General features: G+C 41.2%; 1 protein-coding gene across 1 annotated transcript; it reads right to left on the reverse strand.

Moving 5' to 3' along the window:
* Window positions 1–1,904: 1,904 nt before the first annotated feature.
* On the reverse strand, window positions 1,905–27,360 carry SNX3 (sorting nexin 3). Its single transcript, XM_030556068.1, has 4 exons — window positions 27,025–27,360; window positions 6,295–6,390; window positions 5,824–5,948; window positions 1,905–2,599 (listed from the first exon to the last, which is right to left on the reverse strand). The coding sequence occupies exons 1-4, from the start codon at window positions 27,184–27,186 to the stop codon at window positions 2,494–2,496; spliced, it is 489 nt and encodes a 162-aa protein (XP_030411928.1). The 5' UTR covers window positions 27,187–27,360; the 3' UTR covers window positions 1,905–2,493.

The following is a 27,360-nucleotide window of genomic DNA, read 5'->3' on the forward strand; positions in this document are numbered from 1 at the left end:
CAAGCCTCCAGCCCTTTCTTCCGGACTCAGACAAGCCACATGCATCAATTCCATCCCAGTTTCCTTCCACATGCAAGGCAGCCAGATCCCCAATAAGAGGGGATAAAGAGGCTCTGCTCTAACAGGCTGGCCCCCTAAACCTCTGGGAGAGAGCTGCAAAGCTTTAGGAAGACCTCTGTGCAGCAAGGTGAACAAGAGAGCTTTCAGCAGCTCCCTAAAGATCCCTTAGGTGGGCACAAGGGTGTGTTGAGGGGCTTTTAGACATTATCCATGAACAGCCCTCTTGGGCTGAGCAACACACACTAACAGTTTTTAAGGTGAGTAACACTGACCTCTTAACATGCATCTTTAGGACAGATGCAGAGTAATCATTTTACTACACTGAATAGGAGTTGAACTAAACTCCTTTGGGATCTCAAGTGACCATACTTGAAAACAAGGTTTGACAGCTGCTAGTAACATGTATCCAATATTAAAGACTACTAGAATAGAATCCAGTGATCTACACGTACAAAACTTATAAGCAAGGAGGCAATTGATTTGAGTGACATTCTATGGATTCAGCCTCTGAAGCTCCACAAAGTCTTGTGCAATATTGTAGAATGGCCCCCAGCATCTTGGAAGGATGGAGAGGAGAATGTGAGACTAATGCAAACTTACTACACTATGGAGCCCCCTGCTGGAATGATGTAATAGCTACTCAAACTGCTCAACTTATACAATGCTCTATAGACCGATGACTCTGCAGCTAAAAGAATGTCCGAGAGCTTCAGAAGGGGAGCATAAGGAACAGCAACCATGAAGATTTTAATTATTTTTTAAATTAAAGCCACCACACAAACCCATTGTGTTCTTAGAACACTGGTATGTTTGACTCCAGGTCTTAGAATTTGGATTGATACTGAGTATTTTCAACACAGGTTGCAATTTGATTGTATGTACACAAGTTGGATCTTTATACTAAAAAAAACTATGTACAATTGTTTCAGTATTCTCATTCCCTTGCAACTGTCCAGAGAATTACTTGAAGCTCATGGCTGTTCTTTGACTTAATCTTCAAGAAACCAAGATTAATAATTCATTTACATTAAAACAGAAGTTGTGTAACACTAAAAAAGAATGAGAACCACCAATGCGGTTCTGTCAAATGACTCACTAATAGGTAATTCTTAGTATATAAAATTGATTTATTCCTACATTTTAAGAACCAGCCCCTACTCTAGTCCAAGTTGCCAAGATATTTCAGTATTTTTGAGCTTGTCAAAGATTTGCAGGGTTTACAAACCCAAGCTGATAATAAAAATAGATTTAACAGCATGTAGGCTGGTGTATCTGCAGTTATCCAAGTTTACAGTTCTGTTCATCTGAAACAGGTTCCTTTTCCACTAACTAAGGGAACTATTTTCCTCGACAATTCAGTTTTCAGTACAAGGAGTAAGCATGCTAGTTGTATCCAACTATGAACTGGCTTCCATCTACAGTTTGGTCACAACTCAGCCTCCTTTTTCAAGGAAAGTTCGGTGATAGTGGAAAACCTTGTAGGAACATTGCTCCCTCCCACCTTCTTGTAAAGCAGTAGATGCAATGCAGTTAGCCCAGCTAGAGCCAGTGACCAACTCTGCAATTCAAGTTAACTGTTTTCTAGATGTGACCTTTTACTCACTTTCATGCAGCTGAAGCATTCTGAGCCACCACCTTGTTACAGGTGCACTACTATAAGGCAAGAACTTGTAACCTATTACTGGCTAAGAGGATGGATACTACCAGAAGTGAAGAGTCTCACATTTATACTATATTAGAGCTGAGCTAATCATTTTGCTTGCTCAGGAGATGAATGAATCAATGTGAGGGAAGAAAACATCTCTCCCTCCCCCACTCAATGTCAGCATCAACAAGAGACTCACTGGAAGTGCATTTTCACTTTTATTTCAAAACAACTTTTGACAAATGATTTTAGTATATAAATTTGTTTTTTATTTTTACAGAATATAAAGATAATTCCCTCATTTCAGTATAAAGTGTCTTACAAGCTTGAAGACAATTGCAGAAGTGTCTATCTTACACATGGGGATATTTGAAACAGAGTGCCTCAGGTCTCTACACAAAAGTTAGACAGATAATATAGCAGTTATTTTAACAAGTCAAGTGATTTAATCAAATGCAAGTGAACATGTGACACTGGGACAGTGCTAGTTCAAGGCCAACTCAGTAAACTCTGAGGGTCATTCCAGGTAAGAGTGGAAAGAACTCCATCAGTAGTGTGGATGGACTCTAAATAGCTTTAATGCCAGTATAATCATGAGATTCACAGAGTGATTTAGCTAAAGCAAGTTAGTTCTTTACTGCCATAAAATTAATGCAAAGACTGAGCAGCGCACTCATGTTAGTATAGTGGAGGCTTATTGTGCCAGTATCTGCAGCATGCTTAACTATAAACTCTTAAACCAAGTGCATTAATCACTAACATTTATTTTGAGGTTGTATTTAGAGCATTCAGGCATGTCTTATTTTGGATGGCGTGTAGCTTTTGTCTATTACTTCATCTTGTAAAAACATGTGAAGACAGCGTTCATTCTGTGCTAGAGGGTGGCCAGCAACTCTAGGAAGAAAAGAAAAAATTAGTTCCAGAAAAATAGTAAAATAAAAGCTTAATATGTTTTGCTAAAACCCCCTTCAGGTTCTAAATGTGAAGACATTTAAAGCCCCAACCCCAGATAAGAAATGCATACACCTAACACACACCACATTATGTAAGAATGAGACTTCAAGTGTTTCCTCAATTTCCCATCCTGACCCCTGGGAGACTTGCGTTTATACCATATATTGGCAGCACATGACAGGATGTTCTCCAGTGAGCCAGGTGTCCTTAAACATGGAGGGAAAGCAGTTAGATTACAGAAGGCATGTTCATGTGTTCCTTTATTAATTATCTCCACAGGACAGTGGCTGCACACAGACTAGTTAGTTAATCTGGTCTAACAAGGCCAAGGCCAAATCCAAAGTTTGTAACAAGGACTGATTCACTGGGTCAGGCAAGTCCTCAGACATACTACAAATCAAAAAACCTTCCTACATCAGGGCAAGATGAAGTAAGTTCCAGCAGTGCATGTAGGTATTCTTCTAGTCCAGTAAGGATTAGAGTCCTGATATAGCAACCAACACCAGTGTTAGTCTACACTGCAACAAAACACCCATGACTGGTCTGTGCCAGCAGACTTGGGCTTAGGGGCTATAAAATTGCAGAGTAGACATTTGGGCTCAGGCTGGAGCCTGGGCCCCTGGGAGGGGAGAAGGTTGTAGGCCCTACTCTAGCCTACACCTGAATGATTATATTGCAATTCAATAGTCCCACAGCCCAACTCAGCAGACATGGGCCAGCTGTAGGTGCTTTATTGCAGGGTACACATCCTAAGATTTTAGCACTCGGTAGTGGTGGCAGAGATGGATTCTTCAATACCATCCATAGTAGTGTCCTCCATCCCAATCATTCAGGTCAGGGAACTAGGCCACCATTACTGAGCAGCATTGACTCCAGACCAAGATTAGTAGTTCTACTGTACTGAAAACTGGAGAGAGTCATCCTGTGGTCAGAACATGCAAGCAGGGATCAGAAGGTTCAGATTCCCATTCCTCTCCAAGAGAAAAGGAGTCCCCAGAATGACCATCTTTAACTTTTCTTTGAATTGATAGAAATTCCCAATATCCACGATAAGACAGATGACCTATGGCATGACTAGGCTTGGCAGTTATTTAAAATATTGAAATTTTAATCTATTTACATTTTAACCACAACAAAATTATTGTTTTAAGCATCATTGATAAGTTTTCACTGTGTGGGAAATTATGGGGAGGATCAGACTCTTCAATAAGAGGTTATAAAGCTAACTTTGAGTCTAACACCACGTGTCCAAAGTAAATATTCTTATATTAAAGAAATAAGTCAGGCAGTATTTCTTACTTTGCTTATCTGTGAATTTTGATTATAGATGGATTTTTGATCATTTAAGAGATTATGGAGGACTTAGTCTCACTTCCTGCAAAACAGCCTGTACTTGTTTTTGAACATGTTCTAGAATAAAATTTAGTCAGAGCTTCTTCTGGATCTGAATGGAAGAGAGACACTTGCCACCCCATGCAGCTAGGATGTAATTCTGATAACCAGCACTTTCCACTGCATGCAAGCAACTTGATGTCATGGGAGGTCAATGGCCTGAAGAGGCCTTCCACAGCTCTTGGCTCTGTAAAGATTCTCCACAAGAGCAATCCTTCCACATTTTGAAGTGACCTTTGGCTATGTAGGTCAGCTAATCTACCAGCAAAAGCTGTTATCTTGGCAGCTTCAGTTTGGCCGCCAACCTTACCAGACAAATCCAAGCATCAAGCCTTACATTTCTGGTGCACAGTGCAAGGAATTTGACAATCCTCTCTTTGGCAATAGCAGTTAGTCACCCTGCTCTTATATGGAGAATGAGAATTCCTTGTCCCACTTGGTGGAAAGGCTGAGTTAAAAGGTTTGACAGACAAACACCAAATCATCCAGAAGATGCAGCAACCTGGACCAGGCACTCTCTTCTTTCTCTTGAATTTGTGTAGTTACTAAATCAGTACAGGCTGCATTATCAATGTTGATGTCTGCACTGTGCACACTGGTGAAACAAGAGACAGCTAATCCAACTGAGTACAGTATTGAGGCCCACAAACTTGCTGGAAAAATTAAATTCATCTTGAATAGTTTAAAATTGTAGAACAAGATAAAAGCAGATTTTTAATGCAGGTATTGATGCCTCTTGAGTGCAGCTGAACTGACAGACCACATTTGAAAGTTCCTAGCCTGAGCTGTTAATTCTGAAGTGGTGTTCTAATCTATATACACACAGGGGAGAACACATTTTGCCTCTGAGCAAACCAAACCATTTAACCAATCTGCTATAAAGTGTCAGACATTTGTGCTAATCCCAAGCATTGAAAGTTTCATGCAGTTTAGGTCTCAATGACATTAAATGTCAATGTAATTGTTTGTCCTTTATAAATGCTCATCTTTCAGAATGATCACTTCCAGATTACCTTTTTTATTTTAGTCATCACTGGTTCTGAAAACAGATGAGGTATACTTTAATTTTACAGGTGGGAGTGCTGTAGGGCTTTTACTTTTTTTTTTTTTTTTTAAAACACTGCCTTTGAAACTGTTTCACAGTAAATGGTATTAGAAAGCTTAGACTTAAAGTGTGTTTGGATCAATATACGGAGAGAAAAAAGGAAAGCTGGCCAACTCTGCTTCCTGGCACAAGCCTTTAGGTTACTTTAGCTTTTAGACAACTGATTCAAACTAGTAGCTTCAAATTGATATTTTAAGTAATATAATGTACCAGATTGTTGATTGCAGACGTGAGGTAGTATCAGCTCATGTCCTAGGGCACATTTTTCTTTTATGTTAAAAAATGTGGTCTTTTGAAGATGTAAAAACACTACTTGATTAAGACAAAGTGTCTGGAAGTCCATTGCAAGCTTAAATGTTTGTCTGATGGAACGTACCTTTTTCCAAGAATCATAATACAAGTAGAACTTCTCTGAATGCTGTAATTTGCATAAATTAATTACGCAAAAAACAGAACTCTGGACAACATGGTTGAATGAGTTGAATGAGTAAGAGCTGAATATCTGACATGACACTCAAAAATGGATATTTTAATATGTTTACAAACTTGTGGTTTGAGCTTGTTTATTGTTCTAAAACATGATGTTGCCACCTTTTAACACTAAGATAAAAACGAGCTAATAAAAAACTCAGATGTTCATAAGACAAGAAATAAACCTCAAACTTACTTGTTTATAAACTGCTCAAGACCTTGCTTCCTTTCTTCTATAAACGAATCATCAAATATTCCATCATCTCCTCTAAAAGGAAGCTGACGGAAGAGAGCTTTTCCAGGTAAGGGTGGTACTACAACCTGAAACAATATTTCAAAAAGGTAACCATAACCTCAGCCTGCACAGAGATTAAATGCACACCAATCCCCCACCCCCTCAATAAGCAACACTACATTTAGACTGTGAAAAAGGAATGTTTGCCTACATTGAAGCAATGAAGAAAGTTGCCCATATAGGAAAAGCAATTCTATACCTGAATGTCACACAGTAAGATTACTACATTTAAATTTGGAGTTAAAACCTGAAGACCCTTTACAGCTTTTATATGGTCTTCAGCACCCCAGTAGATAATTTCAAGCTTAATATGTTGTGATAATTAAGCTTTCCAAGTAGATTTGTATATTTACTTTTTAGCATTTGACTCACCTTGCTTTCTCTTTCGAGTTCACTCCTCAACCATTCAAAGTCACTGTATCTTCTTCTGACTGTAGACTCTTTCAATTTAAAAATGGGAAGGTTTGTCTGAAATACAAGACAGATCACTGTAAGTGACTACACTTTCAAAGTGATTAACTGATCTAGTTGAGGGGAGGGAATGACAAAAATAGGTAGAAGTTTCTTGCTAAGTTCTGAGTCATGACATCCCCAATACTCTTCCTTAAAAACAAGGGGGAAAGGTGTCAATGTTCTCTCATCATTGCTCTTAAGTTAAAGAAAAAAGTTACTGATGTGCAATGTCAAAACATTCAAGTTAGAAAATGCCAGTATTAAAGTTGCGAATTTGGATGCACTGATACCGTCTATTACATGATCACATACTTTGTCACCTGCCACCCCTCAAAACACAAAAAAGTCTTTTGTGCACAGGACAGACTGAACTCTGGGAAAGAATCATGGTTGCGTTATTTGTATGACCTCTGCCTCAGAAAGTTGGAAGGTGTGTAGTGAATGAGACACGGGACTGCAGGAACAGAGCAGAATCTCTTGGCTACAGCAGCTGAATACCACTGTGGTAAACAGTATTCTATTTGTGCCTCTGCAAAAGAGCTGTAATGCAATACTAGGCAAGTCACTTCAACCAAAAGCCTCACAGGTGGGTTTGGTTTTTTTGGGTGTTCAAATAGATACTGTGGACCATGAGACAATAACTTTCTATTCGGCACATGTTGGATGGTGTATGGTAAATAGGACTGGGGCCACACACTGAATGACAATTAAAATATTGAATAGCTACCCATTCAGTGGGCAGTCAATCCTGTGCACTGAATGAGGCAATAGTCTCTGGTCAAATTTTTTCCACAGGACCATCATAATGCATACAAATTAAGATCGCAGAGGGAACCTTATGTCTAGCATGTCCTGAAATTTAAGTGCTTAACTTGGCAACATCAGTAGCATTCCTGGAAAAAAAAAAAAGGAACAGAAGAGTCTCCCTGCTCTATTCTGGTGTCTGGCAACACAATGGCTCTCAACAGCCAGATGCAGCAATTACAAGGAAAGTCCTGCTCAGCTGCTCTGTGGGGATAAAGCATGTTCACTGAAGCTTCAGAGAATTTAGCCACCAGCTTTTAACAAGCCCACAAGCACTCATTGGCTGATTTTTTTAGAGGGTTATACTTTCAGTAAGTTAGAGACTTTACAGCAGGAGTTCAGACTTTTGTACAGGTGACCCCTTTCACACAGCAAGCCTCTGTGCAACCCCCCCTTATAAATATATAAAAACATGTTTTTAATGTAATATCTTTATAAATGCTGGTGGCAAAACAAGGTTTTGGGTAGTGACTGGCAGCTCATACCCCCCATGTAATAACTTTATGGCCCCTTGAGGGGTCCTGGCCCCCAGTTTGAGAACCTCTGCTTTCCAGGGATGCGAAAAAGGTATCTGACTCCAGGGTGATGCCCCTGCCAAATCTGAAGTCCTTCCAGAGCATGGAGGCACTACAGCCTCCCAATGAAAGATTTTTAGACATGGGTGTTTCCACCCATGCCATCCCCCAACCTAGTTATGTGACTGACACACAAAATCCAGCCTAAGGCAGACATACAACATAGGATGTTTCAGCCTTGTATAGCTTATAAGCAATTGATAAGGTCTTGTGATACTTATTAGACAAGCTTGACTACAAGCAAAAACTACAAACTTCTCATGTAATAGGCTACATAATTATTTACTAGTTAGTATTAAAGACTGGTGTTTTACAGCAAATATCACTTGGTCCCTAGGCAATTTGTTGGGACCTGAGAGAGAAGGGGAAGACCATAAATAACCTGTGATTGTTAAGGTCAGTGAAATATGAAAGACCTAGCAATGGGTCCCCATCAGTTCACATTCAGCAATATTTAATCTTGACCCTCAGTGTCATTAGAAGTGCTCACTTCCTAGGTCAAGAACTGCAATATGTCATTAGTGACTCTAAGGACAGGTTCTCTGATTAGCTGTGGCATGCTCCTGAGAAGGCCTACAGAGCTGACTCATTAAATACTGGAATCCCCACAGATCTTTCAAAACTCAGACTCAATGCAAGATGTATTTGTTCATCAGGATTCCCACAACAGCTCTTAAGCAGAAGGGATAAGGAAGAGGTTTTCCTGTGTGCAGTTATTTTTAACCAGGAGGTGGTACTTGATTCTAAGGTGGCAATTGGACACTTTCCCTCTGGTACACACCACCAAAAAAAAAAGTCTTCATCCTACTTATAACCTTCCACTTAGAACTTTCCATAGTTGGATCATTGTAGAGATGTTAGTCCTTGACATTTCTTCAGAGGCAGTATCCATTTTATAGATGAGGAAACAAGACAGAGGTGTGTGACTCAGCACATAAGTGTCAGAAAGGATTAGACCTCAGGAAGAATTCTTGACTCCCACTACCACATTAAGGCCACTTGACAGAGTGCACATGGAGGAAAAGTTTGATAGTCACATCATGTACAAGACTAATCAGACAAACTTGCACTGAGCAACTTGCTCACAACTGACAAAGGGAAATATTAATGCTGGAGATCTACCAAGTCAGAGTAATTAACCTACTTTCATAGTTTGAGATTCTGTATGTTTTTATGCCGAGAACTTATAAACAAGAGCAGAGCCAACATTTAGATACACATGTTAAATTAAAGCTCTTTCTACTTCACTGAATCCTACTGGCATCTTATTGTCTAATAATAATCCTGGCTCATCTCATTGCTGAGAACAGCAGTGCCTAGATACTAAGGTTACATACACAATAGTAACAAGGAGTCTGGTGGCACCTTAAAGATTAACAGATTTATTTGAGCATAAACTTTCTGGGTTAAAAACCTCACTTCTTCAGATGCATGGAGTGAAAAGTTACAGATGCAGGAAATACATAATGGCACATGGAGAAGGGAGTACCTCACAAGTGGAGTACCAGTGTTGACAGGGCCAATTCAGTCAGGATGCCTGCATCTAACTTTCACTCCATGCATCTGAAGTGAGGTTTTACCCATGAAAGCTCATGCCCAAATAAATCTGTTAATCTTTAAGGAGCCACCAGACTCCTTGTTTTTGTGGATACAGGCCAACATGGCTATCCTCTGATACTTGATATACAATAGCAAATACTGGACAGCTACACTTGAGATTTTGGTCTCCCTTTTGCTGTTTCACATACACCCACCATCCTGGGGGAGTCACTCTGACTGATGAATGGGTTTAGCCAACCAAAGCTAGGCCCCTACACTCAACTGGACGGCAGCCTCTTTGCCTAACATGATAACTTTTCACTACAGCAATCAATCAATTCCAAAATTTCAAGGAATGGTCTAAGTACCAGTGGGCAGAATTCTGGTGAAAAGCTAGCAAATTGGAACACTCTGATTTTACTGGTGGGGTCCTATTAGGTGCTGTAGACAGAAGAATCTGGCATTCCCTGCTCCTGCCTACACTTAGCTTAATATGCCATTCTCTCATTGTGTATACAGTTCAGCCTACATAAGCAATTCAGCATTTTCCATTTCAGAGTGGCAGTGAGGTTTGTACCAAGAGTTCAGAATTGCACTGGGGAAGCTGTTGCAGCACCCAAGTCCCTGCCCCAAGGGCTTTATGATCCATTGCAGATCCAGTCAGCAGGTCAGACCTACAGAGCATACACCACGAGATATGTGCAGGAACCTCAGAAGCTCCAGTAGGGAGGAAAATGAAGGAGGAATTGAAATGTGACATATGGAAAGAGGGAGAGACACTGTTCCACACAGAAGGCAGGGGCATGAAAGGCAGCATAAAGGTGTTGGGTGAAAGAATATGAAGGCATAGTGGGAAGGGAAGCTTGGGCTGAACAAAGTGCAGGGGACCAGAAAGAACTGGGTAGGGCCTTACAGGTGAGAAGTCAGCCCTAAATGCAGAAAGCAAGGGGAGGGTTGTGCAGAGATCTGAAATAGTGAGTGACATGAGTAGAGAGGCAAATGGAGATGGAGCAAAGCCACAGACAGTTACAAGAATCAGGGAGAGATGACCAAGGCAAGGGACCAGGGTTTAGTGGTGATGGAAAATAGGATTCAATGGCAGTCTGGAGGTAGGGGAGTAAAAGGCAACATCGAGGTTGCAAGCCTGGGTGGTGGGAAGCTTGGGGAAGAGGAAACAGGAGGGGGATCAAGGCAGCAGGAACTGACTAATGAATCTGGTGTCTTTTTGGTCCAGGAGAGTGAAAGGGTAAATTCCCTCAGGCTCTGATATCCTCAGGTGGATAGTGCCCTAGTGGAGAGGAGGGCAGGGCATTCCACCTGAGATGCCTTGAACTAAATGTTTGGGTAAGCTAAGGTATGATCTTTGCCTCATTAGCCTGCTGCACTCTAACTGTCCACATGCACCCTGCTAACACACATTAACAGTTTGTTAATGCCCTTCAATCTAGTCTGGCTCCTTTGCAAGCACATGAACTTGGCCTGAAGGTTTTTTATGCAACAAATCTGATCAATTCCCTATTGATGCCTAGAACACTGTGAAACTCTGGAAAGCCCTATGGGGGAAGGGGGAAGAACACTGCTAGTGGTGGGGCAAGGGGAGGGAAGAAGAATTTAAAAATTAGGTCCAGGCCCATGGAGTGTCTATTCCATGCTGCAGGTAGAAGATCCTCTGGCAATCCCTTCTGCTGCCTACAGACAGCACCTTAATAATTTGCTCCAATTGTATGGTTAGTTCACACTACACAAGCAACTAAGTGTGTGAACCTCAGGTGTACTACACAGGAAGAGCCGAGACTCCTTAGCCTGTCACACTGTTGTGAGCAACCTTAAAATTACAGATGAGCGGTGGGCTGATGAAACATTTTGGTTTTGAAATGTGTGTTGACAGTTACCAACTATATAAACTAGTAAGCTATGGTTAAATTTTGGGCCCAACTCAGACAGCTTCCATTTAAAGAGAGGAAGTGGGTAGTTAAGCTTGACGACTACCCAAGAGATATTGAGGTTGAAGAGTTCAGCCACTCAGGACAAGTTTAATTGCCTATAATTGCACTACCTCTTCTGAAACTGCTTCTATATAGAAGAGAAATAGGCTATTTAGTGGTCACTGCACACACAGGTGTAACTGCCAGTCAAAGTGCTTGTATTATGCCTAATGTAGTAAAGCAATTCTGTTTATTAAGCTGAAATATTTGAACTTCTAGACTGCTACTTACAGCCTTGCAGCTTTACAGATGCTTGTGTGGACAACACTGCACGTTTCATACACTAAATCTGAGCTCACTGACCTTTGAAAGCACTTGAGTTCTTTCCCAGGTAACCACAACATTGTTTATTGTACAAATGACTAAGAGCAAAAATGCAGCTAACAAGACTATTATACCAAAAGTCAGGCTTATATTTAAAGGTGCTGGCTTTCTGTATAGAACAGTATTCTTATCCCCAGCAGGGAATAAATTAGGTCCCCCAGAGTGCAGGATGAGGATTCCCATAAATAAAGCACTGGATTATTTCTCTCTGATTTCACCTATTGGCTTTTTAACTGAGTTCAACCTTCCACATTAAAATATTAAGTCTTTGTAAGTGTCTAAAGATAGAAAGGCCTTTACAATATTGAGTGTTTTCTGCAGGTGAGATTTCACATTTTAGATTCCCTCCTCTCAAGTTACTTAACAAAAGGGATTAGCTGCTCTTTTATTCAATGCTAAGATCAAGCCTATGAAAAGAGTTCCCTAAGATTTTTCATACTTCTGGGTACGGAAGTCTATAAAAGTTAATCTCTAAACAACATATCAGGCTTACAGGTACAATGTTGGGGTAAAAGGGCCAGTTCAGCTCATTTTACCTTCCACATTTTCCCTTTTGAACTTTTGACAGAGCTGTGATTAAATCCGACTCATTAGTTTAGTTATTTCAACACTTAGTTTGTTTCCTGTGCCTTCCAACTTCCATCCATTCCTCCATTTTTGAAATAAACTGCATTAATTAGCCACAGGGTCAGTGTTTGTGAAAGTGTCTACTGGTACTGGTTAAATCTACTGCTCAAAGACCTGAGAAACATAATGGGTTATACATCCAGCAAGTATTTCATAACTGAAAATTGAGGATAAGTCATGTGGACTGGACAGAGTGTACTAGTCAGGTGCACCTTTTACTATTCTTCAATCCATAACCTGAAGGAAGCTATGAAAAGGGACTAGCAATGTATTAACCCCTTTTTCATGTAACATTCCTTCTGAAGTAGAATCACAGCAGCAGTTACAGCCATTTAAATAGTGCTGATACAGCACTATTCATTTCCCAGAAGTACACCTGTTTGATACATCTGAATGGATCTCCTTTCAAGCAAGTCTGCAGACTGAAAGCACTGTTCTGCATTCTTGTTTCTCACCCACGCAGCTCTCATTTTATGGCCTCTGTTAACCTGGCTTGTATTCCCAGTGGAAGTGGGCTAGACATGCCTCTTTACAGGAGCTGCACAGCAGGGCTCGAGTGACCCCAAAGTCCCAAGATGCAAAAGGTGTTTTACCCCTTCCAATAAGATGCACCCCTTTCAACCTTTGCTGAAGAAACAAGAGCAGGGCATCAGATGATCTAGCCAGGCAGCTGCCTATTTTGTACCACAAGATTCATGCTAAAGTTGTCATTTCCAACAGGCGAGGGCTGGGATCCCAATTCCTCACGAAGAGGGATCCTGCTAAAACAGTGCAAGGAGGCATAATTTATGGCACCAGGTAATGCCAGCAAGAAAGATTCAAACCAAGTCTACTAGAGTCTCTGGCTAATATGAGCTGCAGCAGGGTTAACCTTTCATTCACTTACTCATTGTAACAGCCACAGGCCATCATGACCCATGAGATTAGGCAGAATTGCCATGGATTCCAGTAGCTATTGTTACAACTAACTGTTTCTGATGTACAGCACAAGTTTGCATTAGTCTTGTAAGAAAAATTCATTAAATTTGATGAAGGCTGGTGAGCCAACCTATCAAATTAAGCTAACCTTAGTCTAATAAAAGGTGAAAACAGAAAACAGCTTTTTTGCATCAGTCTAAGATAGTATTGCATCAGTAAGTGTGGCTAGCTATGGCTCATGTTAAAAAAGTGGGACCACAAAAGAGCTGAAGTACTTAAATCCCTGAAGTCTTTTTTTAAAAAACTATTTTATTTCCCTACCCCCCATCTATGACCAAAAGGGTCAACTAAATACTTATTGGGTCCCTTTACTGCTTACAAACTGCTATCCAATGCATAGTCAGATTGTATTCACCAGGCTGCTACAAGGGTGACCCACCTCACCACTCCAGAGTCGGAACAAGGTTCATGCACTATGTGACACTGTACCCAAGCAGAATAACCTGCAGCCCCATGTTCATTCTTATATGATTGTGTGGCATCCAACACAAAGTTCGTCATATATTAGGTGTCTTAGGAAGGCTCATGATGCACGGTGCATCGTTACAGTAATTTCATGTATTTAGTTTGAGGCTGAAAATGTGTCCTCATGGCTTAAAACAAGCCCAGACCAAAAAAAACTCTCCAGGAGCAAAGGGGCAGTTCACACCTCATCTGGGCACATATGGAACAAACCCAGCCCAGCCTCACAGGAACAAAGGACACTGGCCTAGGCAGCAAGAAAGGATCTGTTGGAGTCACTCCCCTTCCTTTGGGGAGTTTGGGGCTACCATAAGGTAATACTCACTTGACTCTGAAGTGGGGGAAAGGGGGATGCAAAGCCAAGAGGGAAGAATGATTATGAAAGGGAGAGATGTTTGCCATGTTCTCTTCCACCTCCATCTACAAACACCACCAAGAGACTGAAGCACTGATCAAAGGAGAGAGCCTGGCTGAAGAGCAACCAGCCAGCCTGTGGTGAGAAGCATCTAAGTTTATAAGGTCACTAAAAGAGTAAGATCAGCTTGGAATGTGTTTTGCTTTTATTTCATTTGATCAAATCAGACTACTTGTGCTTTGATTTATAATCCCTTAAAAAAATCTCTTTTGTAGTTAATTCATTGGTTTAGTCTACCTGAAGCAATGTGTTTGAAGCATGTCAGAGACTCCCCTTGGGAGAACAAGCCTGGTCCATATCAATTTCTTTGTTAAATTGATGAACTCATATGCCCGCTGGATGCTGCAAGCTTAACTGGACAATGCAAGACGGAGATTCCCAGGGTTGTGCCTGGGACTGGAGATATTGTTTAGTGTCATTTGGTTGCAGAATCCAAGCAGTGGCTGGCCAAAAGTGCTCACCCACATGCTGGGAGCAGCTTACATGCTAGAGGCTGAACATGAACAGCCCAGGAGCAGGGGTTCTCACAGCAGAGCAGGGTAAAGGCTGGCTCCCAGAGTCAAGGATTGGTGACCTTGCAGATCACTGGCCCAGATAACACCATGGGAATGTCACACTGCCCTTTGCTTAAAGTCCCTAAGGACATGATCAGGAGATAGACTCCCCATCCAGCACTCCATCTTGAGAGTTTAGACCTCAAGGTCTAGTTGCCCAGCCCCTAGAATCAGTACTGACCCCCCAGACTCCTGCATAGCTTAAACATACCATCTCCCAGAACCCATCCACATGGGCATTCAGGGTCTACGGTTAACTTCAGGGAATGTGAGATGTCAGACTTTGTACAGGATTCTAGACCATCCTTGCTCTTCACTTAAGCATGAGAAATATATGAAGGGGGTATTTCTGTATAACAGTTTATTCACCACTCTGAAAAATACTTTGGACTGCACTCAGGGCCCTCAATATATAGGGTCCTGCTACAGCGCATGGCTTTTCTTAGTTATGGAACCCCTCTCTGCCAGCGTACTTTGACTTTGGTTGATCCCACAGCTAAACCAAGCTTCTACTACAAAAAGCATTCCTGCCTCTGCCCTAAGCTTCCTTTGTGGCTTTGAGAGTCTCAAAAGGACTCAGCTGTTACTGGTGCAACTTTAGTCATGCTTCTGGTAATTTTCCATTCTCCAAACCCCAGCCCTTTACAGGCAAGCTGGAGCAAATGGCTTCTCCCAGCTGTACCCAGCCTCCTTAGTATAACTAACTATTAACCCAGAGTAGTCATTAGGGGTAACTCCTCTCCACTGTATCTAGTCTGGGAGAGACATGGTTACAAGCTTGTCAGCAATGGTGGATACATATAGGTATACACAGATATTCCATTATACAGCAATTTTCATAAGGAAAAAATCACAATATAAACCAGAATTCATGAATTCTACAGATTCCCCAAAGCATCACAGCTCTCTAAAAGAAACTAAATACTAGAAGTGCAATCAGATGCTTCTGAGATGATGCTATAGATGCAAAGTGCCAGCCCCACAAACTCAGTTTAGAATCAGAGTCCAAATGCATTCTTTCTGGGTCACTCAGATATTCTGCAATCTGGACTTTGAGTCAGTGAGGGAGTGACTAACCACAATCCAGCTCACTCTTTTAGAGCAAGATTGGCTCTGCAAGACTAACAAGAACTAAAGGTGTGTCTAACCAGACAGATAAAAACCAAAGGCATCTTTGGACTCCAAGTTACTTCAGAAAGGAATTACATCAAGGATTTATTCTGCTAAAGATTGTAACCCTCATGATTCCAAAGGAGTCCAATTTACTTTGGATGGGTCCATCTACTTGACAAAGACCATCAGATGTTCATTGTAGTGTACACAGGATATGACTGTTCAAACCAGTGCTTTGTTTCCCCACTTCATTAGAAGAGCAGTCTTGGTAAGAATTTATATTTCAACTCATGGAATGAGTTTTGTTAAAGAAACTATCACCAATAGTGTTTCAACTTGCATCCATGTGAATCTGCAGCACTTCTGGCCTCTGGAGATCTTTCATAACCAGCTCCTTTGTAATCCATACTCCCTCCTCTAGCCCATGTTGCTCCAAGGGCAGAGTTTGACCTCAGGGCACAAGGACTCCCCACTCTTGGTAGGAGCTGGAAGCTAAGACAGCCATATGATGGGGCAAAATAGAGGCACCTTTGAAACTGAGGAAAAAAGGTCCTGAAATTACCTGAGTATTCTCTTATTTGCTGATCAAATTGGTATGAACATCCAATCTCACAGCCCTGCTGAACTCTAGCTCCCCCTACCCTCTATATCCTTCACTCCTATTGATTCACCCCCTCCCACCTTTGTCTTCCACTAATGTACAAAGGACCAAAAACAAGTTAGATACCTGAATTAATCAAACTGCATTCCTTCCCAAACCCTTCATCTACCTTGTATTTGGGAGTAAACTCTTCAGGTCAAGGATTGTGGTGTGCATCCAAAACACTGGATGCCCAGTCCCGATTGGAGCATTTGGAATACAAATGAATATTTATTCTGCAGTTCTCTGAAGTAATAAGCCACTTACACACAATGGAAGGGCTATAAAATTCAAAGCCAAGCCTAAAAAGGCATAATATGTAGCAAGTCATACCTGCAGTATTTTGTTTCAACTTAAGTATGAAGAGTGCTTACATTTTTGTTGCAAGAAGTTTATGGAGAGCCAGTAAGTTATATTTGCACTACAAACAAAATCTGATGTTTGATATGGTTGAGCCAGTACACCAGAACTTCAAAGGAAATAAATTATAATCAAGAGAAGCTACCAGCTACCATCATTTAGTTTCATTCACTCAAGGAGTTTAATTTGTCAGATTTGCCATTGTTAGCACTTCAGTGGTCTCTTCCATTCCAATCCATTGTGGATCAGCTATAACTCCTATCCTGTTGCATTGCTCTGCTCCATTCTGCTAGCTTACAGTCAAATGGAATTTAGTAAAATCCTATTATCTACTATATTAACAGATTAATTCTGCTAAGAAACATTTCCCTAGCAGCATATGGGAAGCAGGAGTATAGCTATGAACCTGATTATGTTTGCTTAGACCAAGGACAGGTTTGTGTACTTGAGCAATCAATTTCCCCTCTCAAAAAGGCTACATAGTGGCATGTGCACTAATCAGTGACTTATGGGCCAACTCCTACAGAGTTCCAAGCACCTGCAACTTCAAGTTCAATGAGAGTTCCAGGTCTCATGCACATCTCAGAATTGGTTCTTGGTTATGAGGAGACAATACCAGAAGCCTGATTTTTCAAGATGCAATTAGTTTGGTTGTAAAAAGTCACCTGGGGTAACAGCTATGCCCAGCTTAGGATTTAAGCACTTTTTTAAAAAAGCAGCACTTATGTTATGCAAATGAAAAGCTGAATACTAATTTAGAAAGGCTGATCATTGAACTGAAATTTGGCCAACTGTTGCCATTGAATATGGTCTAATCCCCTTCAGGCTTAAAAAAGAACCAACCAAGATTATACATATGGTAAATCAGGTAGGAATTGAATTTAGAGGTTTAAAAATTTAGCCTGTAAACAGAAGTTTACATTATGGAAGTAAAAGTAAATCAAGCTTTAGATGCTTTTTAGGAAGTGTTTAAGTACGTACTCAATTGATCTAAAGAAGCCCTTCCACAGCAGCCACCCTTGTTCCTACTACAAGTATGCATTTTGAAAACATTCGTGCAAAAGACATCAAGACAATCTGCATACTGTTTGGGTTACTTCAGAGAGGAAGGAAAGCCGAAGTTGACATTCCATCTGTAAGTCATTCTGCATGCTCTGGCAGCTCACCACCACAACTGCATGAGTTAGGAATTTTGCATTTTCTTCAGTATCTGTTTAGTCAAAAATAAAAATTATCTGCAAGTAGAATTCAAACATTGCAATACTTGTCCCCCACCATACACTCTCCTCTTAACAGCCAGGAGCACTGAGCTGCCTTGTTGCCATAGCACCTCTTCGGATGTGGTCTTTTGAAGTAAGCTATGGTAGGTCTTGATAAAAATGGATTTAGTTCACTTTTGATAGCATAAGCTTATATGCCATTAACTTTCAAAGTTTGAGTTTTATGAAAAAAACTGAAATGCTTTGAATTCAGACCCATTAAAAAAAGCTAACATTTTCTTCATCAACAAAAAGCCTCCCATCATCCCCCAACAAAAGGTGCATCATCCCAGGGGAGCTCTGACACTGTCAAGCAGGAACATTCAGGCCTGGAGTTGCGTTCCTCCATTACCTTCTGCCAGCCAACTTCTGGAGAATTGAGGGCTTTAACATATAGCCCATTCATTGTTATGGTAAACATCCAGAGAAGATATTGACATTACCAGAGTTCTGAAGTAGGAAGGCAAAAGCTATCAAGTTATTAAATCAAATTCAGAAGCTACAGTAAAAGGTCTCCCTAGGAAAATCTCAAGAGTAGATGGATTGTTACTCAAAATCCAGGAGTTTTTCCACTGTCCAAGATGTTTAGACCTGCCTTTACACTTGAGTTACTTTACCCAATATACTCCTCAGAAAAGAAAAGAAAGTTTTTGGATTCCAAAATCTAATTAGATATAAGTCCAGTAAGGTCATGCAAGACTAACTTTTTTGAACACTTGCTTGCTCTGAACATTCTGAACTAGTGTTATATACACCTGCATCACAATCTTCTTCTTCCCCTTGTTGCCACTTAATGGGATATAAAGAGAAGCGATGTCAGACAAGAACTTTACAGTGCTGTAGTCTTACAAAGAAATTCCTATATTGAAAGCATTTTGCTTTAAATTCAAATACAGAGTTCAACTTTATAAGAATATTGCTTGTGGATACACCCACTAATGTTGTTACTATTGAATTTCATACTTCAAGCTATGGCACATTAGACTAAGGCGTTGGTTTTTTTTTTTTCCAAGCCTGCTTGTCAGGATAAGTTTTCAACTTGTCATTGATGAGTTAAGCTACTTACTATCAATTTCTGCAGAACTGAGACTCCCTTAAAATAAGCTTCTAGTCCACCTGGTTGCAGAGTAAGCCTTACAAATGCACTGTTGTCTTTAAGACTGTAGATTATTTCAGTGCTCATGGTGCTGCTCAGAGCTTTAAACACTAAACAGAACACTGACTTCAGGCTAGTCTACACTAGCAACACTACAGTGCTACTGCAGCAGCACTTTAACGTGGCTTTTGTAGTTGCAGCACAGCACAGAGAGCTCTCCCAGCACTCTAAAGAAGTCCATCCCCACAAGGGGCATGGCTCCCAGCACTGGTGCACTGTCTATACTGATGCTTTACAGCACTACAACCTTCTTGCCTGGAGTATGAAAAAACATGCATTAGATCAGAACTCTATTGACAATTCTTAGCAGAATATGCTCTCAGTTTCAGTCCGCTGCTCCTAAATAAAGCTATCAGCAATAGCAGAACCAGGCACTGACATTCATAGAGGTCAAAAAGGAGGCTCAGTGAAGTAGAGTAGAACTCTAGGGTGGCTGGTGCCAAAAGGCAGCAAACTGTTCTCCCAGGTGATTTTATCAAATAGCTTCTGGGGAGAAGCTGAGAGATGGAGCCAGAAGCCCACCTAAAAGGCGGAAGGGATAGTCCTGTTAGAGGTCCTAGCACTTCCACTTGCTATAGGCTTGCACAGAATGCTCATCGGTCAGAGGGGTTTAGCTTGTGGAATGGAGTATCAAAAGAGTATAAGCTACATTGCTTCTGTAGCATAGTTCCACATGCTACACCAAACCAAGAAGTCTCTCCATATCCAGCACCCACGGATTGCAGTCTCCCATCACAAGCTGCCTCTATTCCACATGAGAGTTAGCAACACTAACTTCAGAAGAGAAGACTTGAGTATCTAAAATATGAACTAGATTGGTATTATATAGTTTGTCCTTTGCTTACATCAGCTCCCAAGTTTTAAAACAACAAGCTTTTATAGCAGCTACTTGTATATAGTTTGGTATGTTCTGGGAGCACCATTGTGTGCAGTGCTCCCAAAACATACTCTATAAATAGAGTGCTACTCTATTTTTCTGGTGTAAGTCAAACATCTGAGGGCAGAATTTAGTCCATTAACCTCTACATTTGATCTTACTGCCTCAAAGTTTGTTTTCCCTCTAAAATACAAGATTGTAACCAATGCAGGATTACACAAGGCAAATATAAATTGAGATAGCAAGAGCTTTCAGGAGAACCAAAGACTGAAAGGACATCACTTATGTCACAAGGGAGCAGCAGTTTTGCATCTTCAGCAGCCTAAATCAAGACATGTTTTATTCTCAATAATGATCAAGCAAAAATGATTTTACACAGCTGTCCATTGCTATTAAATATAAAGCTAGAGTACATGGTTGCAGGTTATGAAGTACTACAGTGTTTTATACCAGTCAGACAGGCCAGAAGTTTTCATATGCCTTTACTGCATTCAGGATGAGCCTACAAACATAGGAATCTGAGTGTATGAAACATTCAGCTAACTGGAGATAGAAAAACTAGTGTACAAAAGTTACTTGGTATTCATAAATTCTTAAAAAACTAAGCAATTCTTCACATCTATGTAATTAGAAAAAATCTTAGCCAGCCAACTGACTGACTTGACAAAAATTGATTGCTCTAGAGTAAAGTGATAATCAGTTTGTTATTTCATAACTATCCTGGGATTTTACCTATTTTTGTATCAGCTATGGAATGAATTCTTTGGCACTGATTTGGTATCTTTTCCAGTAGGTTGTTCACTTAGGGCTTAAGTTCTGGGTACAGCTTGAGACCCAAAAAAGGACTTTGTTGTTTCCAGTTCCTTGATCCTGGAGCCAGTTTTTCCATTATTTTTGTCACCAACATGGTTTAGAACAGTCTTGGGTCTGCTCTCCACTGTTCTACCTTGTAACTACACATTCCAGGTTATGTTGGACATTGATCTCTACATCAGAGGGCACAGAGATGGAAGTACTAGTTATGCCATTTGAATATTCTCCCATGCTAGGCTAATCCTCCATTGTGCAGTTAGGATTGCATTACAGGTACTTTGGGAGTTCCTCACACAACAGTTTAGGCACAAAGATTGATATCAAGGAGTAGTAATCATTGCAAGTCTTTCAAATGGCTAGACAGCAGAGGCACAAAGTTACTTCTTGCAAGTATAGGGCTTTCTGATGCTACAATGGTCACTTAGTTCAGAGAGAAAGTGCTTCCTTTACAATTAAGTTTTATTTCCCTTAAAATAAAGCAGTTGACAATATCAAGTCAAGTTTTCATAAGGCTGAGTAGGGATTCAGATCTGTCCTGGTATAAAAACCCACAAACATGAAAATCATGGAGCAGTCTAATAAATTTAGTAACAGTTATGGGTTTTTGATAAAAATGACAAATGAGACAGGGACGGGGGGGAAGAGCAGAAAGGGGAAGGAGATGGAGAGTGAGCCTGCCCCCATACTCACTCCTTGGGGCAGCTCTTGTCTCCCATCCCATGAGGCAGGCCTGGCTCACTATTCTAGGAATTGTGACCTGGCACAAGTGGTTGCAGCACCACTCACTCAAAGTAGGCCTGGCTGGGGGATGGCCAGGCTGAATTTGTGTTAACAGTGCTGTGAACCCATGTGCCAGGTGACAATGCCCAGAGTGGTGAGCCAGCTCCAACCCCATGGGACGGGAGCTTCCTCTGCAAGTTGTGTTTTAAAATCATGGACACAAAGACAAGACATGGACAAACAGGAAAGTCATGGTATCCATGCCATTTCCCTCCCTGCATCATGACACTGCTGTATCCTAGCTAGGACATCTGATATTACAAGGCTTCTTTATTTTCTATTTGGATGTTCTGAGTTTGGGGAAAGATAAATATGACAGTATGACATTCAGGCTAATAAGAATTTAGATGGCTTGCCAAAAAACAATGTATATGAAATATTCTGGTATCACATGCCTACTCGCCCTAGCAAATGTAACAATGATTAATTTTACTAAGTTCTAATCAGTATAGGACAGAACATGAGTAGAAAACTACATTTTACATACAAAGTAGAAGTATTTATATGAACACCATTAAGACCTGCATCAATTTGTGTAAACCAAATCTAAGTGTTCAGAATCAATATAATGATGGAGCAGATGAACTGCATTTCTTCAATGCTTCCGCTAACTAAAGATTTGGAGTTCCTGGATTTTATAGGATTCTGAATGTGGAGACAACACTGCAGTATCCTGATTGTTAATGCAGGTAATTTTCCTAATGAAGACTTCATACTCAAATCATTCAGAAATGAATGGATGGGCATATTTTGTCTGCTTCCCATTGTCCTGAAATAGGTTACTATTTCATAAGTCTCCTCCCCTTTCAGAAGTTGAAATTCTAATCATTTCTCCTAAGCTAGCATCCTGTAATATATTTTCAATTTTGCACTTGCCTTTCAACAGTATGTTTTTAGCAAATCTAGGAGAGAGTTTTATTGTAAGTAAAGTAGTAAAACTTTCCGCTAAGTAAAAAGCTATAGGAGACAGAAAATAAAAGGAAGTCACACATACAATTTAAAAAAGCACCAAATTTGTTCCTCCTCTGATAATCAGTTTCTGAAAAGCCCATAAGGGTAAAACACAACACCACTACAGTGGATTGTGTTAATGTTTCTGCTTTCTCTTGTCCCCTCCAACACACACTAAAAGGCAGAACTGAACTAGAATTAAAGCCAACATTCTTATAGCATGTAGTTTTCTTGTACAAGAAAAGTTCCAACAGGAAGCATAGCTGAGTTTTTTATTTCTCTAAGACACACAATATCTTGCAAAGAATGTATAAAAGCTAGGCAACACTACATGTTCACTGCCTAGTTATGAAAGAATGCAGTAATATTACAATACTATATTTCATACTGCAGAGCCCCACAAGTATTGTTCAAGCTGTTGGCAGATCACACACCCCAACATATTTAATCCTCCTGGCATAAAATCTACAATGTAAACTCTTCTTGCCTAAGTCATCTGCAAAAACTGAAGTACTGGAAGCTGAAACATTGTCTCAAGTTTAGACCATGGTCAATTTCCATTAGGTTTATTTTTCTAAAACAGCCTGTACATTTTTTTGAAGCATAGATTATCCACCTTCAGTGCTTAAGTCAACTGACAATGAGACCTATACCCTTTCAAATATTTCACCCAAAATCAAGTGGTACTGTTCAACAGGAGTCTGAACACACACAGCTTATGAAGAAACATCCTGAGCCATTGGTTAAGCATTCACAAATTCAAAGCTAAAGTGCTCACCTAGCTGTATAAAACATATCACCACACCCATTAAAGACATGCGCTTCAAGTATAGTCACTATTATTTTCCTGTCTGGATTTCAGAGGGGGAAAAAAGATTGAAGTGCTGCAAGAATAGAACAAACATGAAATTCTACCACTTATTCAACTCCAATGTCATGGTCAGTGCAATCGAAATGTTAGAAGCGGAAAGACTACTATAGAGTTCTGTCTAGTCACAAAAAAGCATGACTGAGAACTTAGCTAACAGTTTTATTTGTGAGACGTGTTCCCAGAAACAGTTGCCTTTTTAATTTGTAGATGCTGGAGGAACATTCTATGCTTTAAGAAACACAAAGTTAATACTGGCAAGTGGGGTTATTAATGCATAGTGGCTTTTAAGTATCAGAAGTTTATGCTTGCTAGAAATAACTTGATCCTTCCAACTGAAATTCAGCCACCAACTTTTTAGCTAGTTAAGTGATAAGCATTTTAAAACAAGAGGTGGATAGGCTGTGAACTCAAAACTTGATTCTATACAACAGTCATATCAAACACTGCCAACCAAAGCTTCCAAGCTCTCAGATAAAGTGTAGTTTAGGAGTAATTCGAACCTTGGATTCCAAGCTCTACGAGTGGCCTACTGTAGATAAGCTGTAAAAATTCATAAAAAGCCAACTACTGTATCAGGTCTCCTCTGCTGACTGGCAGCAAGCTCTCTTGTACATGTACAGAGAATTAAGCCAGCAGCTTCTGCATAATTAAAGCTTTCATTTAAAGTTAAAGTTTCTAGTCACTGTTTGTGAAGATAAGTTAGATTGTATCAGCAAAAACAACTATGAGTCCTTGTGGCACCTTAGAGACTAAAGTTCACATGCATTGTCAACTTTGCAAGGTTGACAATGTTATCTTCTTGTGTCTAGAGACTGGCAGCTCCAGTACCATCACTGCTGCTTACCCAAACAGCTGCAGAGTAAAATTGAGAGAAATGGTTAGTTTCATTTCTTCTAATTATGACCCTGTGGGTAGTAGTGAAGCCATCAAGAACAGCTTCAAGAGAGGATCTCTCTCCCACCCCTGGGAGGGGAGAGGAGAGTAGGGAGGAGTACAGTAGCACAGGTTTATTCCTCTACCTCCCCAACAGTAGACAAGAGGCTATGGAGGGGAGAGACTAGACAAGGTTCCACTTACCATCCAGCATCTAGAAGAGGTAGAGCTCCACATGACACATACTAGCCATTTACTACTCAAAAGAGTTATGAGCAACTAAGCCTCAAAACAGAGTCTTAGGACAATACTCCAGTAAAAATCCTAGCATTCTCCCTTTCCCTCTCCATCAAACCTGGCAGAAGACTGGGTTTAGGAGAACACTGCCCCTTGCTGGTGGGACCCATTCCACCCCCACCCCACCCCTCTCCACTTCCTGTAAATAATTTTAAGCAGCCAGTTAGTACTTTTTTTAAAAAGAAAGTCTTGCACTACATCAATATTGTAGGCAAAATCCACCTCCCATCAACTTCACTAGGGCCATGATTTTACATGTGTCTATGTTAGACAAGACAAGTGAGACCAATGTTTTAAGATAATAGTTCTGAATCAAAGGGAGTGAGGAGGGTATTCCATAGAAGAGTAAGTATATGAGATACATCCAAACTCACAGGCATTTCAGAATTTAGGTTCTAGTACCTTTAAAATCCAATTTAGAGTGTAACAGACATACAGAATACACATTAGGTAACTGAAGTGTCAAACTCTACTTCTCCCTATCCTATTTTATACATACCATTTATCAGTAAAGATGAACTTAAATTGCAATTCAAGTTAAAGATTCAATATTTTGCTCATATGTCAAGGTGGGCACCATTTTCAGTTAGCATATTTCTGACAGTGGTTTGTTAAGTAGTAATTCAGACTATTAGAAAGTTTACTTCAGCCCATTGCTTTGATAGTACAAGTATAGACACTTTTAGACATTTGGTTTGGTAAGATATTTCAGTTTGATATTAGCATTACATTGCTACTATGCAATTCAACTGCCCCATTTACTAGAGCAACAACAAAAAAATTTAGTTAGCACCCACATACATTAACACTTTACAAGACAACACTTTATTTGTAAGTTGTCTCTTCATTATCTTAGTCAAGAGCAAAAAGCCAGTTGCAGTTTTATTTACAGCATTTTATTTCCATCAATAAGCCTGTATCCATCTCAGACTCCCCTCACTCCCCCACACCCCCCCCCCCAAAAAATTAGCTCCTTTGCTCTGCATAAGGATGGGATCCATTACCACACAGCTCTCATACACTTCTCAGGAATAGCTTATCTAAAAGAAGTTCCCACGCTTCTTTCTATTAGCTAAGCCCCATTACACCAATAAAATGTATTCAGCACTACTATCATCCCTGGCAAACACACACCTACCTGACATCAGTAATCTTCCTGGCTAACATATGCCTACAGAAGGCCTGAGCTCCAGTAGCCTGACAAACTATTGACACCCAGACATAGGACAAGCTGCTTTTTTTTAAATTATAATTTTGTTTTACATATCTTCCTTAAAGTGAACCTGACCTGTCTCACTTAGAGACAAGGTGGGTGAAGTAATACTGTTTATTGGACTAACTTCTGTTGATGAGAAATTCAAGCATTGAAGCTACACAGAGCTGAAGAAGAGTTCTAGGTAAGCCCAAAAGCTTGTCTCCCTCATCATCAGAAATTTGTCTAATAAAAGATTTTTTCACACCTTGCTCATCTTGGCTCCCCCACCAGGTCTCTTGCATATCCCAGGACCACCACAGCTACACCACCACTACAAACTTGTCACTATCACAAATGAGATCCCTGCTAACTGGTGTGCCCTGCAGAGGAGAGTTAGATAACCTAAACCATACAAAGGCCATCATCAAGCTTTCCCCTAGTTCCATAAGGCAGACTGGCTCACACTGGATCCAAGCCCCACTCTGGCCTCTCAGTGCTAACCCCACAAAAGGTGGAGTGGGAGGGAAGGAAGATTCAAGTTTCCCCTCTTATGCGATGTTTATACTATGAGTGAGGTGGAGGTTTAACACAGAAGTTCTCAAACTGGGGGTCAGGACCCCTCAGGGGGTCACAAGGTTATTACATGGGGGGGGGTCACAAGCTGTCAACCTCCACCTCAAACTTCACTTTGCCTCCAGCATGAATAATAGTATTAAATATATAATAAATGTTTTTAATTTATGGGGGGGGTCTCACTCAGAGGCTTGCTGTGTGAAGAGGGTCACCAGCAGAAGTTTGAGAGCCACTGGTTTAACACCTGGTGCGAACACAGTGTAACAGCGGAGGTTTGGTGCACCAAGCTAGGCAGCAGCACCTCAGCTGTTCACGCAGGGCTCGTAGCCCGGCCTCGGGCCCGCCCGCCAGCCAGCACGGGCCCTCCCAGCCGCAAGATGGTGAATGAGACGCGGCGCCACCGCGGGGGATCCGCAGCCCCAGCACGGCGCGGGGGTGGAGTCCGACTTCAGCCCAGCAGCCGTGTCACGGTTACAGCCCCGAGGGGATGGGGACAGGGTCCAACTGGGAGTAGGCAGCGCAGACGTTACCCCACGCACACGGCGGGGGAAGGGAGACGCAACCCTGGGGGTCACTGGGAGGCAGCATAGACCCGCCCCCCCCCCAGCAGCCCAACCGCCCCCCTCACCTTGACCCTGATCTCGTAGGTGGTGAAGCGGCCCCGGCCGACCCCCACGGTCTGCGGGTTGCTGACGTCGATCTCGAGGAAGTTGCTGGGCGGCCCGTAGGCGTCGTTCAGGTTCTGCGGTTTGCTCATGAGCCGCCTGGTGTCCGCGATTGTTTCAGCCATGTCTCTGCCCGCCCGCGCCGGGTCCCCGCCCCCCCTCACAGACAGCAGGGACGTAGCGAGCCAACCTCACGCCCCTCTCGCCCTTTTATTCTCCGGCAAACAGCTGACTCCCCAGCTACGCGCAGCGACCCGGCCACAGCCCGGCACGAGCGGATGCGCCCACCACCCGCGCAG

Source organism: Gopherus evgoodei, chromosome 3 (assembly GCF_007399415.2).
Source record: "Gopherus evgoodei ecotype Sinaloan lineage chromosome 3, rGopEvg1_v1.p, whole genome shotgun sequence".
In the NCBI taxonomy this organism is placed as follows: Eukaryota; Metazoa; Chordata; order Testudines; family Testudinidae; genus Gopherus; species Gopherus evgoodei.